At 46.5% G+C, this 18,337-nt stretch overlaps 1 protein-coding gene across 1 annotated transcript in view; it reads left to right on the top strand.

Moving 5' to 3' along the window:
* The window catches only part of PAPPA (pappalysin 1), a 181,831-nt gene that overhangs the window by 129,335 nt on the left and 34,159 nt on the right, over positions 1–18,337 (top strand). The window contains exons 13-15 of the mRNA XM_040607353.1: positions 98–311; positions 9,361–9,529; positions 16,282–16,465. Of these exons, the coding sequence (XP_040463287.1) occupies positions 98–311; positions 9,361–9,529; positions 16,282–16,465 (567 nt within the window). The remainder of the gene's footprint in view (positions 1–97; positions 312–9,360; positions 9,530–16,281; positions 16,466–18,337) is intronic.

Below are 18,337 nucleotides of genomic sequence, written 5' to 3'. Positions count from 1 at the left end.
CGCTCCTATGGGTGAAATGCTTCTGAAGTGCCCACTGCTTCGGGAAGTGATTGTGTTAAGTCTGACCCTTCCTCTGATCTTGTCTCTCCTCTGGCAGGTGTCCACGTCCTGAGCTGCAGGAACAATCCCCTGATTATCCCCGTCATCCATGACCTCAGTCACCCTTTTTATCACACCCAGGCTGTCCTCATTAGCTTCAGCTCCCAGTTTGTGGCCATCTCCGGGGTGGCCCTGCGTTCCTTCCACAACTTCGACCCCATCACCATCAGCAGCTGCCAGCGAGGACAGACCTACAGCCCGGCGGAGCAGAGGTGAGCCTGTCAGCTTGCTTCCTTCTGCCTCGCCACCCACCACCCCCCGCGCCGCCCGCCTGCGCCGGGGGTTAAGAGGAGGCAGGAGGGACACGGCAGCTGAACCCTGCTGACCCTTTTGTGTCGCTGCTAAAAAACCGGCAGTGTTCTCATTGATCAGGATGGATGAGACATTTAACCTGCATGGGATACTGTTAGCGAATTATTTCCTCTTCCTTTCTCCTCCCTCCATTATCCCAAACTTGGAATTGGGGCCAGTTAACTCTTCGTACATTCCCCAGTACGGCATCGTTTTCACCACTCACACACCGGCTCCAATCTAAACCGCTTTGTGCTGCTGAAGTGCTACAGGGACCTCCCACGGAAGCAGCCGTGCGGAGACAAAGTGATGCTTGTGCCCTGGCGGGGCCAGATCCTGCGAGGTGCTCAGGCCCGTGCGGCGGGTGCTTGGCCGCCGGCATTCGTGGTGTTTTTATGGCTGGGTAAGGGCCCTGAGTACCTCTCTGGATCTGGCCCATGCTCTGAAAAGCTCTGTGGGACCCCCCAGGATGAAAGGTTTATGGCTACCGTTTTATTCTTGTTGTTATTACAGACACATCAATAGATCACCACCAACCCCTCTCAGTCTCTGCTTTACAGCATCCCACAGAGATTGTGACCTTTCCTGGCCTCTGGTGCGGCAGCTTCATGGATCCTTTCAGCGAGGCAGTGAAAAGAAGAGGGGAGAATTTAGCAAAACCCCTGAAAGAATATTTTTTTTTTTCCCTTTGTGAATTCAAAGTGTGAGCAGTCATCATGCTGTAGCGGCAGCAATAGTAAAACAAGTTGCATATCCCAGTAAACCTCTGCTCAGCCTCCCAAGCAAGCTGTCAGGTTTTTTGATAATGTTCTGGCTTGGTTTTAGGACCTGCTTTTATTCCAGGAAAGACAGGAGGGTGAGAAGGGGGAGAAGGAAGGGAAAATAGAATTAAATTTAAAAAAAATAAAAAAAGGAGTATATCTATAGCTAAATCAATCCAGTCAGTGTGTTCTGACCTAGATTCAAGGAGTCTGATCATTCTATGCAATAGGTTGTATAAATTCAGAGGCCCAAAGGCAGCAGGATCAAGTTTCCGAGGAGAAGTCTAGTTGTGGAAGTTTGGCCAAATCCCAGTGCAGGACTGGGAGAGGCAAAGGGTGAGAGAGACCCACTGGAAGGAGATGGCGAGAAGCAACAGGGAGCTCAAGAGGGCTGAGGCGCAGGACCACATTCTTCCCTCTCAAGTTTTCAGTAGGAATTGAACCATTTGTTCACTTATGAAATTAGAAGTGCTCTCTGTTTAGAAAGTTATTTCCTTAATAAAAAATTCATTCCCCTTAGGCAAAGCTTCAGTAAGCTTCTGCAGCCCGGCAAACTAACCTTTAGAAATCTCTTGAAGAAGAATCACCCGCCGTTTGCCTCTTCTTTTTCTTCTTGTTTTTTTTTTGTTGTTGTTGTTGGTTTGGGTTTTTTGTAGGTTGGTTTTTTGGTTTTTTTTTTTTTTTTTTTGCATTGTTTTGTTTTCATGATGCACTGAACCATCTTAGCCCCTTGCTCTCAAAAACCCCGTCAGAGCCTCGCTCGTTCAAAGGAACGGCTTAGGTTTTGCAGGTTACAACGCTGGATTGATCATAAAGTTTCCCATGTCAGTCAAGGAACTAGAAACTCCATGAAATAAAGCCCTGGTCCAAAGCTGATTGAAATCAGTGGGATTTTTTCCACTGGTGACAGTGCTGTAGTGGGGAGTCTCCTGTCTGCCTTGTGGTGGGATAGTTTGGGGTGCCCATATGTGCTTCCTTATGTACAAGTATCTCTGAGCAGTTGAGGTGTCCAAGACGCAGCGAAAGCTGTGCATTAGGTCCTGCAGCAGGAAATAGGTGACGCCTTTGCTGTCCCCTGCCATCTTTTTCCTTTGTTATTTTACTCAATCCAGGAAGAATATAGAAAGATGGATTTAAAAAATGTATTCTTAACCAGATCAGAAGCGGGATGTAGGTTTTCTGCCTCCCATGCTCACGGTCTTCCTACCAGACTCCCTTGGAGTGACAGCCCCACGCTGCCTGCCCTTCCCTTCTCCCCTTTCCCCACAGTTGCATTTGCCTAATACAATGTTTAAAATATTTATTTATTTTTTAAAGGAACTTTCCTTCCTTATGTGTAAGCATCAATTTTAACCACTTTCATTCTCCTTAGGTCAACATGGATATTTTTGCCTGCTCTTTGGCTTCTTTCTGCAAGAGATATTATTTCTCTCTCTTCTAGGAGAATTATTTTGGTTGGAGAGGATTTATAGCCAGATACAGACACTTCTAGGCAAGGGTGCAGATTTTAAATATGTGAGGGAAAAGAAATATATCGGCCCTTGAAAATTAACAGAGCATTTATTTTGAGGGTGAATGGATCACTCCCATGGGTTAGTGACAACTTAATAACTGAAAATAAAGCATGTACTCACTCTTTTTTCTTAAAACACGTATTAAAGTTAATATTTTAGAAGAGAAAAAGGAGCTTAAATGGAAAAGTACCATTGAACTTTATAGGTAGTTGTCAGCCATCGTTACCTCTTTTGAAAATCTATCCCATCCTTCTGAAGACATTTATAGAGAGGTTGAAAAAAAAATACTCTGTACTTTCCAGTTGTTTTTTCTGCTGCAGTTGACCACAGGCTCGGTTTTGTTTTTAGCAAAAGTTTACCTCACTGCTGGAGATGTGCTGTAAAAACAACACGCTTTATTTTCACATTGCATCCTTAGACCAGACATAATTGCTCAGTTAGTTTTTCTTCTGTGCTTTATAGCTCAAATTATTATACTTTTATTATTTCCTATTTAGCCTGGTGGAGCAGACAGTGAAATAGGGAGGCAGAGGCAGAGGTAGAACTGCCCACCCTGCATCACTCTGGCAACAAGCAAGCATGGTGCCTTGGGACTGCCTTCAACGGCGGTTCCTCAGAAATCAGGGTTTTGTCCTTTTTGCCAGGTGCAAGCATTAGCTGAGGGCCTCCTATCCCTGGCAAGGCAGTTCTTGTGAAGTGCCGCTGTCCCTCGGTGGCATTTCCCTGCCATGTTCGCCAGACCTGTCCCCTCCTCCATCCCGCCTGGTGCCCTTTGCTCCTCTCCCGGAAACTGCAGGCAGCGGGCGTGAAAACCCAGGTAGATACCCCAATTCACCTGTCAGAATTGTGGATTTTAGGAGTTTCCAGCTTTCTAATCCCCCATTAACTCTGTGTTTGTGACGAAGCTAAGCCTGCACACCGCCGGAGCAGGCTCTGGCCGCCCGCAGCTCCCTGCTGTGCATGCCCCACGTCGCCAGCTCCCTGCACTCTCTAGCTAGTGTAGCAAAGAGATTTTCCTTTCTTTCATTTGGTTAAAGCTTGGCGTGAACTCAGCATTATGGCTGCAAAATTGCTTCTGCAGGGGAGATTTTGGGCTTACCTTCCTCCATCAGTGTGCACAGCTGGGTGTTTGACAGCTGGGGGGGACCAGCACTGGAGACCAAGACTCACTCCTGGCCAATGTGCCATCGCCTGCCCTGGCCCTGGCCTCTGTGGGGGGCCATCCTCCTCCTCCGGGCTTCACCCTCTGCTGCCCCAAGCCAGCCCGGGGAGACGCAGCCCACTCCAGCTCTTCTCTTTGTCTTGCTCTCTCCTGCTGTCAGCTTCCCCAACAAGAAATGATGAAGATAAATCTTCAGCAGCGGAACAAATGCAACCGGCCTTTATAACTCTGGTTCTTTTTTCCCCCTTTTTATAAGGGTGGGGGGGAAGGGTTTCCTCTTTTTTTTTTTTTTTTTTTTTTTCTGGTGTGATTTAATGCAGCTTTCTCTTTCACGATTCGGCCGTCTTTCCCCTGCCCTGCATTCTGTCATTAAAAGCAATCTCTGTCAGCTTGCTTCTGGTGAAATTAATGAATTTCTCACAGAACTGTTAATCATAGAAGCTTTGGTCCGTGACATGTGTTATAATTCAGTGGGTTTTTAACCTTCGCCCCATTTTGGTAATTGGCAAACGGCATCATTTGGCTTTTATTAAAGTGGAAGGCGATGCGTTTTCTTTGTTTGTCTGGACAGACTCTGGCAGGGAGACCTGCAGGGTCGCTGACGCCCAGGCACACGGTCCCGCTTCCAGGCTGGCAGGGAGGGCGAAGGAGCTTGGAGGCCTTTATCAGTTGAGTACGGACTCCCCCAGGCAGGAATCCCTCCCACAAGGGGATGCCGACAGGCTGAAGGCAGAGCCAGTCCCCAGGGAGAACGTCTCCCTGCCAGTGGTGGGGACGGTGGTCTGCACCAGGGAATGTGGCTAGAATACATATACGCTTGGATTAGAGAGAGAGAACCTGTTCTTGCCTTTGGAGGGATCTCTGCAGAGGAGAAGACAAACCCACCGTAAGGGTAAATCTGTTAGAAAAACCATCAGCAGCTACGCATGTGTGAGCTGTACGTGTGGTGGTGTAGAACAAAACCAAAGTGTGCTTCAGGTCTGTAATCCAGGCTGGCCTGGGCTGCGGAGAAGGAAGTTTTTCCTGCGTACAATAGGTAATGGTGTGGCTTTTCTCGTAATGAGTGTATACCCTGAGCTTTTATGCTCACTTATGCATATATATGTGCCAGAGCTATCATGAAGGAAACAAATAATTAGGGCATTATACTATGATGAGTTCTTGGAAAAGTGCTTGACCCCAGGGTTAGGAAAAGAAAGTTTGGCTGCTGTAAGCTTTTCGAAAGAGGAAGTCCTGGATTGTTTTTATGTGAGGAGGGAAGAGTTCCACTTAATTGTTATAATTCTCTATAAACATGTTAAAATACAAATGTTTCTAGGATTGTGTCACTAAGACCCCAATTTAGCAAAGCCCTTAGCTATTTGCTTACATCCCCCTGTAGTCAAATCTATCAGTGGGACTTAACTGTGCTTTTGAAGTTAAGCACGTATTTAAGTGCCTTGCTGAATTGGGGCCAATATTGGCACAGAGAAATAAAGATTTAGAGGTTAATGACTGAGCTTATTTAGATTAGGGATGGGCAGAATGGATTTGAATAAAGGAAGAACTGGCTCAGAATGTCAGCCTACATATGAAGCTAACTCAGTTCAGGGCTTTTCACATCACTGAAATGGTCTGCCTTGATGGGTGTTTTTAACATGCCGCAGGCAGAGGAATGCGTGCAAGAAACCCACAGATCCTTGCACTCACCTTGGAGCGAGAGTGTTGCTTTGGGAAATCACACACCACCAGGGCAAGAACAGGAACAGGTGAATCCTGAAGTAGACCCAGTAAAATAAACACTGTCAGGAAATATCTGAGGCACTGACACTTGTTCGTTACATGTATGTCAGAAAATCATTAGAGTGGTCTGTGGGTGCCTTGCATAGCTTTGGTCCAGACCAACTCACATTCCCAGGTGCATTCAGGGAGTTAGGATAGACCAGGGATGATTTGCAATAGGTAGTTTTGGATGAAGGCACCCAATTTTGATTGCAGGACAACGGGATAAACTGCCCTATGACAGGAATCGACATGAGTTAAAGTACAAGTGATTTCAGTCTCAGATCCTCTATATTGTTTCTTTCCTGAGGAATGCATAGTTTCTGGAGCTTGTGATGATTAACCACTGTTAAATGGCAGGACCCACGCAAGAGCTTCTGTAACCCACAGTTCTGCAATATGGATGTGATGGGTCCTTTGTCTCAACTTCCTACTTGGAGATATTAATTTCTCCTTCTTAATTCTGCCTTTGCAGAACTCAATTCAGGATCGTGACTTCAAAATTCATTGGGATTTACGGCTGACAGTAGCTGATACCAAATTGGAACCAGTAGCTAGAGAACCAGAAATATTTAAATTGGAAACATTTGGTGGCAGTGGTTGGTTTTTTACAAAAAGTGAATGGCTGTATTGTTTGTCACTGAAGTCATTCATATAGAGTTACAGACAGAGCGAGCTGCCCAGATGATCTGCTAACTGAGGCATAATCTGGAGCCTGGAGGGGGTGGCTAAAAATGTTCCCTGGCCATTTAAGAAGACCACAAGGGGACTTGTAAACAGAAAGAAGAACATCACAATAAGTGTTTCTTAATGCCTTTGTCTGTGGCGTTTCAGTTCTGTAGGACTTTTAAGCCCAGGCTTGCTCATCTGGTGCCCTGATATGAACTCAAGAAACCAAATTCTTTTTCCCCTTTACATTGATGGAAATGAAAAGCAATGCCACTGATTGCGGTGACGTTGCTCCAGATTTCCCTTTGTGCAAATTGCAAAGGTTTTCTTAGGCTCATCCTTCCCTCTGAAGCTGCTCAAGGCTGAACTCAGTGCTACATAGATGTGTTGCACATTGATTCACATAAGTATTAAATTAAATAGGTCTGCTATTATTTTGTTTTTCCAACTTTAGCGCACAAAGGTTTTCAGATTTTGCGGGAGTTTTGCAATGGGCAGTCAAGGTTCGCAATATGCACTTCTGAGAATGGCTTGGCAGTAGTGCTTGCTTTTTTCCTCAATGAGTCAACTTCCTCATTTCCGAAGCCCTGGCACGGGAGCAACTCGTTTTGCAGTCTCACCGCCTGAGAAACGGAGGGGAGCAAAGTGACAGTTAGCTATCATGGGTAGATGTAGCTGGGACATGTAGGGAGGGTTCAACAAGATGTCATCCATCATTTATGCTCTCACTCAACATCCATGTTCAGATGTTCTTGCTAATGCCACTGGGTGACTTAGCTAGCAGTGCCGCGGGTTAACAGTAAGGTACCGCTCTTCTTGAGAAGCCACAGCACGTGAGGCTGCCGGGGCTCTGCTGCCCTGGGTGATTCATGTTGGGCATTGACACGACGTTGCATGTGGCTGTTCTCCTCACCTCATTTCTCTGGAAGAGAAGACCACCTGGGCACGAGGATATGCTGTCCACTTGCTCTTCCACCATTGCATCCACAGCCTTGTTGACTGGTGGAAAGTGAAATTGATGGCAGTTCAAATTTGTATGTCAGGCTGTGGGTTGCAGTGACTGGAAAACGTATGTGAAACCCTTGGTATGGGGGGTGGGATCCTGCTGAAAGCAGAATCACTCCGCGTAGGTCAGCTCTGGCAAAGGATCACCCGTTCTGCAGAAGCAGTGAGTGTCACTGTTGTAGTGCTGATAGACAGGGCGCTGTTTGTTGCATAGAAGGGGATCGGGCTGGCCAAGACAGAAGTGGAACTCTCCTTCCTCAGTCCTATCAGCGGCGATACTTTGTGCAGAATGAGGAAATAAGATCTTTCTGCATGTAGAAATTGTTTATGGCTCATCGCACTCCAGGGAAGGGCTGCCACTGAACACGCAACCTTAAATTACAAGCAGCGGGCGCTTCCCCTATAGCGCTAGTCGAGGGCAGAGAAATGAGTTGTGGAGGTACATAATAGGATCATAGAATCATAGAATCATTTTGTCGTCTGATCTGATCTAGAGCTCAGCAGAGACATGTACAGATGTGCTTCTCTATCAGTAACATGGGGATAACAATACCAGCACAAGTATCTCACAGGGGTGTCATGAAAATTAATTAGATAATGTCTGCACAATGCCTTGAACACAGCAAAATACCATGTACATGCTAAGTCCTGTGCTTACTAAGGTGGATGCGATTTTTGTGGCTGTTAACCCTTTCTCTGGGAGAGGGGAATAACTTGCATGTAATCCATTTCAAAATATGTGTATTGGTGCATTGCTTTCCCCTTTTTATGTAACTGTCTGTTTTAGGTTCTTCCCTACCCACATAGATGGTGAAATAAGTCAAGGTTTTCCCTCCTCAGAATTAATTACACTGTATTTAATTTAAATTCATTTTAATTTTCAGCAGAGGCATATTAACTTGTAGGAATCCTTAACCTCAGAAATTTTGTCTCTAATCCAGCAAAAAATATTTGCATGTAGAATCATAGTACAATTTGGGTCGAAAGCAACTTTTAAAGGTCATCTGGTCCAGCCCCGCCCCCCCCCCCCCCCCGCAATAAGCAGGGACACCTTCCATTAGATCAGGTTGCTCAGAGCCCTGTCCAACCTGACCTTGAATGTTTCAGGGGTGGGGCATCTACCACCTCTCTGGGCAACCTGTTCTGTGTTTCACTGCCCGCATTGTAAAAAATTTCTTCCTTATATCTAGTCTAAATCTACCCTCCTGCTTCAAGACTCTCAGCATTTTCATTGCCCTTTAGCTGAGGGACTGCCCCATACTCACATTCGAACGTGTGCTATAATGTTTGACTGAGGTCATCAGAGATGGTGAAAGATTTTGCGTCAACCAGACATCTCTGTGTATACAAAAATAAAACAAACCCCTCTTTTTACAAGTTGTGCTAAATGTTACAATAATTTACTGTAGGGAGAGCAGACAGTTTCTGTCCAGGGAAACATTTTATGGATGGCAGGACAGCAACTGGAGAGATCTGAAATGACAGCATGCTGCTGAGCTTGATAAGAGCTTATCAACACAGCTACACAGCTGATGTTTGGTGTTCCTTGTGAAGTGGAATAAAATGAATGTGTTGATTTCAATCACATTATTCACTCGAGTTTCTCAAAGATAAGAGTGTCTATCACAAAAACCCCTCCTCACACGTACACACATGCACGCTTATCACTAGCAATATCGGACACTCCTGAATTCAGCAGAGATTTTAAATTGGATGGGATGTAAGGACTGCTCTTGGAGGGAGAGTGCTTTTGTGGGATGGATGGATGGATGCACATTGGTACAGGAGTAGAAAAGCTACAGCGCAGGTGAATGTTGCAGAACGGAAAGTAATTCTGCAGAATTGGCAGGCTCTTCCCTTTTGCCACAAGACCTGTACTTTGTTTTCAATGTCATTGCCATTACCACTGTCCCTGTCCTTTGAAAGACATAATTAGACAGCGTGCTCGTTGGTGAGGAGCACCTTTGCCACACTGGGTTCACTCTGTGGTCTGTGTACCGGCTGCCTGACAAGTGACGAGTTTGCCAGTCAGACGCGCTTTTTTTTGTGGAATGAATGATTAAATGAATGAAAGCACCGCTTCTTGTCTCCCACCTAGCTGTGTCCACTACTCCTGCGAAGCCACCGACTGCCAGAAGCTGGAGATCGAGAATGCACTGCTGAACTGCACCGGTGGCAGGTGGTACAACGGTGACCAGTGCAACGTGAGCTGCAGGACAGGCTACATTTTGCAAGTCCAGCGAGATGATGATCTCAGCAAAAGCCAGGTTTGTTCTGCTGGTTTTGTATGACCTGCAAGACAGAGATGAGCAAACAGATGTGGTGAAATTGAGAAATAACCCAGTCTAACCCCCAAAATCTCAGCTCAGCCTTGGAACAAGGCTTTATTCAAACACTTCTGATCAGAATAGGAGCCATCTGACTCTGTAGGAAGAGGCACTGACAGTGAGCAAAGCTCAGATGTTCCCCAAATTCAGGAGTTTTCAACCCAAAAGGTTTAAATATGTGTTCAGCCCTTCTTTGTCCTCACTGTTTGGCTCTACTCAGCCAAACAGTGTTTCTTAGGCTGGTTTTTGGAGGTGTGGTGGTTGGGGTTTTTTGCACAACTTGTTTCTGGGCAAAATATCTCATTTTTATTCCTTGGGTTGAGGCTAATGATGTCTTAACTCCTTTGTAGTGTTTCAGTCCATCTCTTCCACACCCTGACACTGCAGAAGTGCATGGGATCACAGGTGTGGAAAAAGCACCTAAACCTTTTTGCTTCCACACAAATCACCAAAAACCTTCCCCCATGCACCAGGAAGTGCTCCCCATCTTCTCTAAGCCATGCATTAATAATCCCGTTCCACAACAGCAACACGTCTTGATGCAGTGATTGGGGTATTGAGGGAAACTATCAATTTCTTTAAACATTAAAAAAATGCAGGTCCTTTGTGGTGGGGGAGGTGGATGTGCAGCATCCAGCCTTGGCATGCCTCTAGGAGCAGGGTGCATGGGATATGTGGGTGCAGGGCAGACACCCCAGTTTGTGCTCTTCTCTCTAATGCTGCCGGATCCCGTGAGTGCAACGTGGGGGTGGTTTCCCCATTGGCACCTTCTTGTGTGTGGTTGGGGCAGCGCATGCATCTGGGGCCAGGGAGGGCTGGGGGCAGGCAGCCACGCGCAGCAGCCTGGCTGTATTTGTGAAATACCATGCTCTTCATACGCTCGCAAAGTGGGGAGACAGAGTGGAGGTGAATGAGTCAGCCCTTTCAACTCAATTACAAAACAAATACAGGACCCTGTGAGCTGGGCCTCTTCCATCCTAATTGGCATCAGCACCAGAACCCCAGCTCCAGCTGAGCATTTTTACAGAACAGAAAACAAGTTCTCAAATGAGCCTGAATGGCTGAACCAGGAAATAGTTGGAAGGGATCTGTACGTTGAGCACACAAGAATCCCAAACCAAATAAAACAGCCTAAACATGGTTCACCAGCACTGTGATATTTAAACGCAAGAAGTACCTTTTGGGGAAGCTCAGCCAACTGTATATGGTTTTGCTGGGAGAGGTTTGGTTTCAGAGCCTTGATCAGACTCATATGACGGGAGCAGAGGATTTTAGCACCCCTCGCTAACGTGATTCACTGCCTATTACAACACGCTTCCACTCGCGCTGGTCTGCGATTGCACTTCATTGTCTTTTTTCCACCGATACAAACCCTGAGGCCAGCGCTTTCTTTTGCTCAGCGCTGTGCGTTCACAGGGAAGGAGTGGAACATCTTAAAGGTATCCATGTTCAGCTAAGCACATTAAACACAGGCTTTAAAAGTTTATCCGTGTGCTTTGGAGATCCGTTAAAAAGGATTGGGCAGTTTCTTTCACTGTGTCATCTTGTTTTATTTCTTTGTGCCACATACTTCAATCCAGAACTTGTGGAATGTGTAGGTAAGAAATGGATTATCTGAGAATGTCCAGAATCCATGGTTTGGGTTCCTCGTATTGTGTTGTACTGAATTGCACTTGGGTCCTTCCACAATTGCTTCCCAGCTTCAGCCCCTCTTCAGGTCACAAGTATTTGGAGATGAGATAGGGCCATGTGGCTTGTTACCTACGGTCAGAGGGACTCTCTCCATGATCAAGAAACCTTGCACGGAGCTGTTGGTTGTTTCACCACTGTCATTTAATTGGATATTTAGCTTATTTGATGGATTTGAGGGCCCAGAGCTGTTTTTCTCATTTAACTGACAGTGTGGGGGGACTACACGAGGAAGGGGAGGAAGGAGAGCAGCTTTGCACATGCTGTTTCACACTCTCAGGTATGAACGAGGCTGAGGTGAGGTACAAAGTCTCAAAGAGCAAACTGAACATTGGTGGCCCATGACCACTGTGTGCTGCTGCTGATGGACAGACCAGTGAAACCATCCTGGTTTAGCATCTGAATCACATTTGTCTTCCCTATTTCACTGAAAGACAGAAAAAAAGGGTGAACAGAGAATTAAAAGAGAAATTTTCAAAAGCACCTCAGAGATGTAGGGGCACAAGTCACATTTCAAATCAATCTTTTATATCTGAGGGGTCTTTGAAAATCTTCTTAACAGTTTCTGCACTTTCTGGCCTCTGTGTCTTCTGAAGCCACCATTTTAATCAGTCTTAAGGCAAAAAAATCATTCATCTCTGCTCTCTGAGAAGCTCCCATTCCCAATTTCTGTTAAAACTCCATAAAATCACCAAACCCTAAAAACCATCAACACTATGTGCAATAGAAACTGTTTGCTGTTTGAAAATTAAAAAAAGCTGAGCTGTTTACAGACTCATAGGCTCTCTCTCATCCTCATTGAGGGACTTCAGCAACAAAAACAGAAAAGGGCTCGCATAGTGATGGAGCAAACCCCTTCGTGTCTCTTTTTCACAAAGAAGATCTCAGGATGTTTTCATTTCCCCCCTATTTCTTCCCACCCTCCTGACAACTCCATCGCTCTCTCTTCTCTTCTCTTCTCTTCTCTTCTCTTCTCTTCTCTTCTCTTCTCTTCTCTTCTCTTCTCTTCTCTTCTCTTCTCTTCTCTTCTCTTCTCTTCTCTTCTCTTCTCTTCTCTTCTCTTCTCTTCTCTTCTCTTCTCTTCTCTTCTCTTCTCTTCTCTTCTCTTCTCTTCTCTCCCTTTTCTCCCTTTGTCTTTCACTGTTTTCCTCCCCCTTGCCCTTTGCTGAAAGCCCCGCTCATTCAGTTACTTGTTGTCATCTCTCCTTGAAGCTACCACCACTGCTGCTCTGGTCAAGAGGTGTTATTTAAAACCCAGCAGCTCCCTAATGTTGTGCAAAGGCGTCATCAATCATGCCAGGAAAAGAAAGCGCGGCTCATGTGGGTTCAATTAGAGGCACAGTAGTGGGCAGAAGTGGAAGAATACTTAGAGGGGAGGGCACAGCTGTTCATTTTTAAGGAGAGGAAACTTCACACTTGAAGCATCGCTTGAAGAAGGAGCCGGCTGGGATCTTGGGCAGCAGGAAGGAGACATGAATTCTCCCAGGCTGCTAAAAGTCCCAAGGAACAAATCTTTCTGGCACCATATTTGTTTAACTTTGCATCATCTTCACTGTACTGCACACTGTATTTTTGGAGGCTCTTTTTTTTCCCCCCCTTTTTTTTTTTCCTTCTTGCTTGCCCTCCCTCCTTGCGTAAGCCTCCTTTGGAAGGCAGGACATGAAGGGAAGCGGTTGCTGTGATGCCCGTCAGAGCAGCACAGAGTGCCCAAAGTGACCAGAGGAGAAAGCCAAGTGCTTGGTACAGGCTGCTGTGAGCTGGGTGACCTTGTCAGATCAGACAGGTGAAACAGGCACGTGTCTGCTTAGGCTTCGGGTGGAAGATCTGCAAAGGCAGATGCAGATGCTGCCACTAAGATCCAGTGCCAGGTCCGATGGCAGCACTGCTGAGGCTGTTGACTGGAAATACGCCCGAGGTGCAGCATGGTGCTGGGGAGAGATGGGCTCCTGCTCAGCAGGCTGGAGTCCTGTCCCAGGGCACTGCAACGATCCCACCTTCAGGTGGGATGTTGCAAGAGGGAGAAGCTGAAAGCTGGTGGGTGCCATCTGCCATCGTTTCTGTGGTAGGGCTGACCTCCGTGCTTTCCGTCAAAGCCACTAGTCTTTGTTTGTCTCCATTGCAGGGAATGGTCTCTGTTATGTTCTGCTGCAGAAACGCATGTGCTCCTATTGCTTGAAGTGATGACATGATAGACATGCTCTAAAATGTGCCATTATTATGTCTGACCTTGAAAACCTCAGCTTCCATCATACAAAGTGTGGAACAAATTACTGGGAAAAGCTGAGAATACAGGGTCTTGCCCACATGGGTGCAGATTCTCTGGGTGGGAATGGCCTTGCCAGTGTGCCAGGAAGAGGAAAAGCCATATGGGTCTGGAAGGAGGTGACTCTTCCAGATTTGGTTACTGTTTTTGTTGGGAAAGACCATGGGGAAAACCCTAGGGGATGAAAACATGGAGAGACTCTTTTTTTATTTATTTTTTTTTATTCCCCCCCCCATCAAGGTCTAGAACAGGGGCAGAAATAAAGTGCAGTGGAGGTAGAGCTGTGATGAGGGATCCCTTCCCGGGAAAGATGACCCCAGGCACACTGCATTTCCAGCTGGCTGTAGTGTCCTGCAGCTTTCTGCTAGCAAAGACCACGGCTGCAGCTGAAATACTCTCACAAGTGTTGGGCTGGGCAAAACGTTCTTGCCCATTTTCTGTAAGGTGCTGTCATGCACAGATATTGCTTCTCTTTAAAACTGCGTGTTACATTCTGGATTCTGAATTTGCACTGTTTATTTGGTGTACATCAGAGGTACCTCTGATGTACAACCCTGTCATTAGAGAAACTCCCTTGCGCACCATGCTGTGTCTCAGCAGTCACTATCAGCAAGCAGGAACAATCATTTATTCCTAAACTAGATCACACCACCATTAACAACTGAATTCTTGGAGGTGAATCTCCTATCACTGATAGATTTTCCCTGTGCTCAGCATGGATTCAACATCCAACAAGACACAGTGCAAGACCCATGTCTTTTCCATAACGTTTGGATAGCCCCTGACACCAATAGCTTGGTTTTATGTTTTAAGCTCCTGCTGTTCGAGGTGCCCAGCAGCCATGGTGCTGGAGTGTTATTTGATGATAGCATCAGTTAAGGGAAATGGAGGCTTTGCTGAATGCTGGAGCAGCCCAGTCCAGAGTGCAAATGTGGTGGTGATGCTGCTGTATGTATGTGTTATAAAGACATGGAAATATGCCGTATCATCCCTTCTCCTATGGCCATCACACTGTAACTTCCCAGAAGCACATGCATCTTCAAGTCATCAACTGTCTACAGTATAGATATACTTTTTAATGGTGCAGATATTCTGTTAAGCCACAAAGGCAGAATAAATGGCCACTGGGGAGCAAAATGATTGAGAATGAGAACAGAGTGTCACTTCACCTGAGAGCTCCAAGAATCCCAGAATGTGCTACTCTGAATTTGTAGAAAAGACTTTTTTTTTCCATCAGCAGTGCTCCCTGTTTAAACAAACTCCATGGTCTAGAAAAGGGGTTTTGTGCCCACTTGGGAAGTGTCCAGTTTCTCAGCTCTGGGACTGCTTTTTCCATTCTGAACGCAACCATATATCAAAGGGAGACAGGTCTGAACTTCTGTTGAAACCATTAGGGTGTTTTTGCAAAAAGGGAATCCAGGTCCCTTTGATGTGTGCTAGAAAAATTCCCCTTCCCTTTATAAACCCAGATCAATGGTCAGCAGTGCAAATCTCCTGTGAGCGTACCAGCCCTGAATAAAATATTCCCTGGAGGCAGAGGAGTGCTGCTGTATGGCTTGGTCAGATTCCTCGCCGCTATCTTCCCCTTCTCGTGTTTGGGTTTCTCACATTTCTTTTTCTTCTGTCCCTCTCTTTATTCTTTATTCTGGTATGGAGGGAAGACTCCTACTTTCAGATTCTTCACTTCCAGTTTGTAGTACTTTTCCCTTTTTCATTAGAAAGTGGACATGTTGTTTATTCTGTTCTTTTTTGCCAACATCTGTTTGTCCTTCAGTCACCCAGTGAATTCTTCACCTTAGCTATGGATGGGCGGCTCCATTACCTACACCCCCCACCCCCCCCACCCCTTATTTTTTTTTCCCTTTCCCTGGCACTTCAGGACTTGAATCTGCTCCATTGCTCGGACTGTTCCTCAAATCCATGGAAGTGTAGCTTCTGTGTGGCTATGATGGTAGAGTGACTTTAGGGAAGTCAGACTGTATTTGACCTCTCAAGTGCCAGGTGAACGTACAGGAGGGACCTGCTTGGCTCTGTCCATTGCAGACTCCTCCAGGAAAAAGTCTGTCCTCAGGCGTGCATGTCCCCAGCACCGGGACAGTGGGGCCCTGATTTCATTTGTAACCTTGGGGCACTGTGATGGTAAAGCCATTACAGCAGCTTTCCGTGTCTGAAGACAATGCTGACATGGCCCGGGCTACCTCCCGTGGTACCCCAGCCCTACGGGGACTGACACCTTGGGAGAGCCTCGGGTGGGAGTCCCAGATGGGTTCAGGTCAGGTTGGCTTTTCCTTCAGACCCAAGGGTGAGTCCCACTGCTCAGCAGTGCATGGGCGTCCCCTTGGAGTGGCTGTGTCACAGAAAGGTGGCAGGATGGGGGACAGCTGGCAGCTCCCACAGCTCAGATTGCAGGCTCCTTTCTGATGGCAGGGCAGGGCAGTGGGCTTCCCGGTGGGCTCAGGGCGATGCAGGCAGGAGTCAGGTTGTTGGTAGTGCTCCACTCTTCACATTGAAGCACTTTGGTGTCTCACCCCAGAGGTGACAGAAATAGACGCTGGTTCTCTGACACTGTTTCTTGTGGGGCCTTGGTGGCTTTAGGAGCTGCTGTCCAAATGATGATGGTAGTGGTCAGGCCCAGTTTTGCTCAACTTGTGAGCCAAAATAAGGGCTGTTGTTGGGCTTGAAATGATGTTGATCTCTCCCTTGCCGGCTGTGGTGACTGTAGGCATGTATCTTTTTCCAGATGGAGGCCAGCATCACCATGACTTGCATGGATGGGAAGTGGAACAAGCAGGTGACCTGCGAGCCCGTGGACTGTGGCATCCCAGACCAGTACCATGTCTACCCTGCCACCTTCAACTGCAGCGAGGGGACCACCTTTGGCAAGAAATGCTCCTTCACGTGCCGCCCGCCCGCTCTCCTGAAAGGTATCAGAGGGTGTGCAGTGACCTGGGGATAGCTGCATGGCTAACAGACTGCTCCTAGGAATATATGTTACTGGTGCTGGTTTTTAGAATTATTCATGATATTTTAAGTATGAAGAATTATGAGACTCTATGGGAAAGTTTATTTATATTAGAAGTTAAGTTCCTTTGCATCTGTCTATTACCTTCCTTTGACCTTTCCTTGATCACGGCCAACCAGGCAGTAACGACAGTGAATATTGCTTCCATGCAAACAAAACATGGAAAAGTCATGGGGATAAATCAAATTGAACTCTCTCATCTTCTTTCCCATGCCTTTTCTATTTTCTGTGTCTCCCTTCTATGCCTTCTCCCTGTACTTGGAAAGGCAGAAGACAGAAATGTCCCTTGTCCCAGTGGCACAGTCCCCCATCACTGTTTTTCCTAATCCACCCATCACTTCTCCCCTTTTCCACACTCGTCTTGCTCTATCTCTGACCTTTCTCTCCTCTTCTTGTTTGGGACACTCTACTTTTTTTTTTTTTTTTTTTTTCTTTTCTTAAAAATAACACATTCTGCTGCCTTTTTTCCTTTTCTCCCCCATGTTCTTCCCTGCTGCTTTTCTGCTAGTATCCTCATCATCTTCTCAGCACCATCAACTCCTCCGCTCGCTGGCATATTACCCTTTTTGATCTGGTCCTCAGGAAACAAAAAAAGATATCATTGCTAATTTGAAGGAACATTAGAGCCAAATTAACTTGTCATCTTGCAAGTGGACAACTGCTGTTGTCACCTCAAGTACAAATGCTATATAAGCTTTTTCTGTACACACGGTATCACCTTTTCTGCTAGGATTTAGTGCAGACCCCAGAAAAGGCTTGGGAAGTATTCTTCATTTTAGTGAAAGGATATGTTGATTTCTTTTATAACCAAATGTATAACTCCAATTTAGGAGGATAACTGCAAGCAGCAAACACACAGTGGAAGTTAAGACTTTAAGTTAAGACTCAAAAGGAAGTTTTTATCAAAGAACTCCCTATTTTTCTTCATATACTCAGAGGGTCATCTTCAACACGAGGTGTTTTTTCATTGAAAGTGCCTGGAATTTTTTTGAGGGGGCGATGAAAATAGCGGTGCTCATTATTAGGACCAACAAGAGCTTCAGCTGATGACTCCGGCAGGGGCAGCTGGAGGGATGATAACCAGCCCCCGCGGCGGGGGGGCAGCTGTGGTGCAGTATCACTTCACTTTTGCCCAGAAACTCTGTGAGCTGTGAGGTAAAGGCACCATTTGGTGTACAGCCACTGGTGATGACTAATAGATGTTGCCACTAAGCTTCTGGAGAGCAGCGTTCGAATGACTCATGCCTAATTCAATCACTGACGTCATGACAGCCACTGTTGGTCATGTCACAGCTTATCACTTTGCAGTGGCAAGTATGATATCACCGCGGCTGGTGTGCAGGGCTGTGGGTGAGTCAGAGCAGAGGAGCAGGCTGGGGCACTGGAGCAGAGCTCCCCTCCCACTGCAATCCCACTGCAATCCCACTGCAATCCCTCTTGCAACCATCTGCAGCCGGCGAGGGGAGAGGAAGCCGAAAGCCGGGGCTGATTTACTGCAGCTTCTCTTATCTGTGCGGGTAGGGCAGGAGGGCTTTTCCACATACCTTCCTGAGCCCTCCAGAGCCTTTTGTTTTCTTCTTCTTTGAATTCCAGCCTCATGTCCCGGCTCTCTTCCTTCCCCCTCAGAGAGATGCCATTGCTCTGGGGTTAGGAGTTTGTCAGTATTATTTCGGATAACGCCGAAGTTGGCTTAGCGTTGAAAATATGCCTTGTGGGTTGAGAAGAGTTCCTGCAGCAATGCTCGGGGATTTCAATCGAGTATTAGGGATTTTTG

This window comes from Falco naumanni, chromosome 9 (assembly GCF_017639655.2).
Source record: "Falco naumanni isolate bFalNau1 chromosome 9, bFalNau1.pat, whole genome shotgun sequence".
Taxonomy (NCBI): Eukaryota; Metazoa; Chordata; class Aves; order Falconiformes; family Falconidae; genus Falco; species Falco naumanni.
This window is presented reverse-complemented; position numbering and strand designations above follow the sequence as displayed.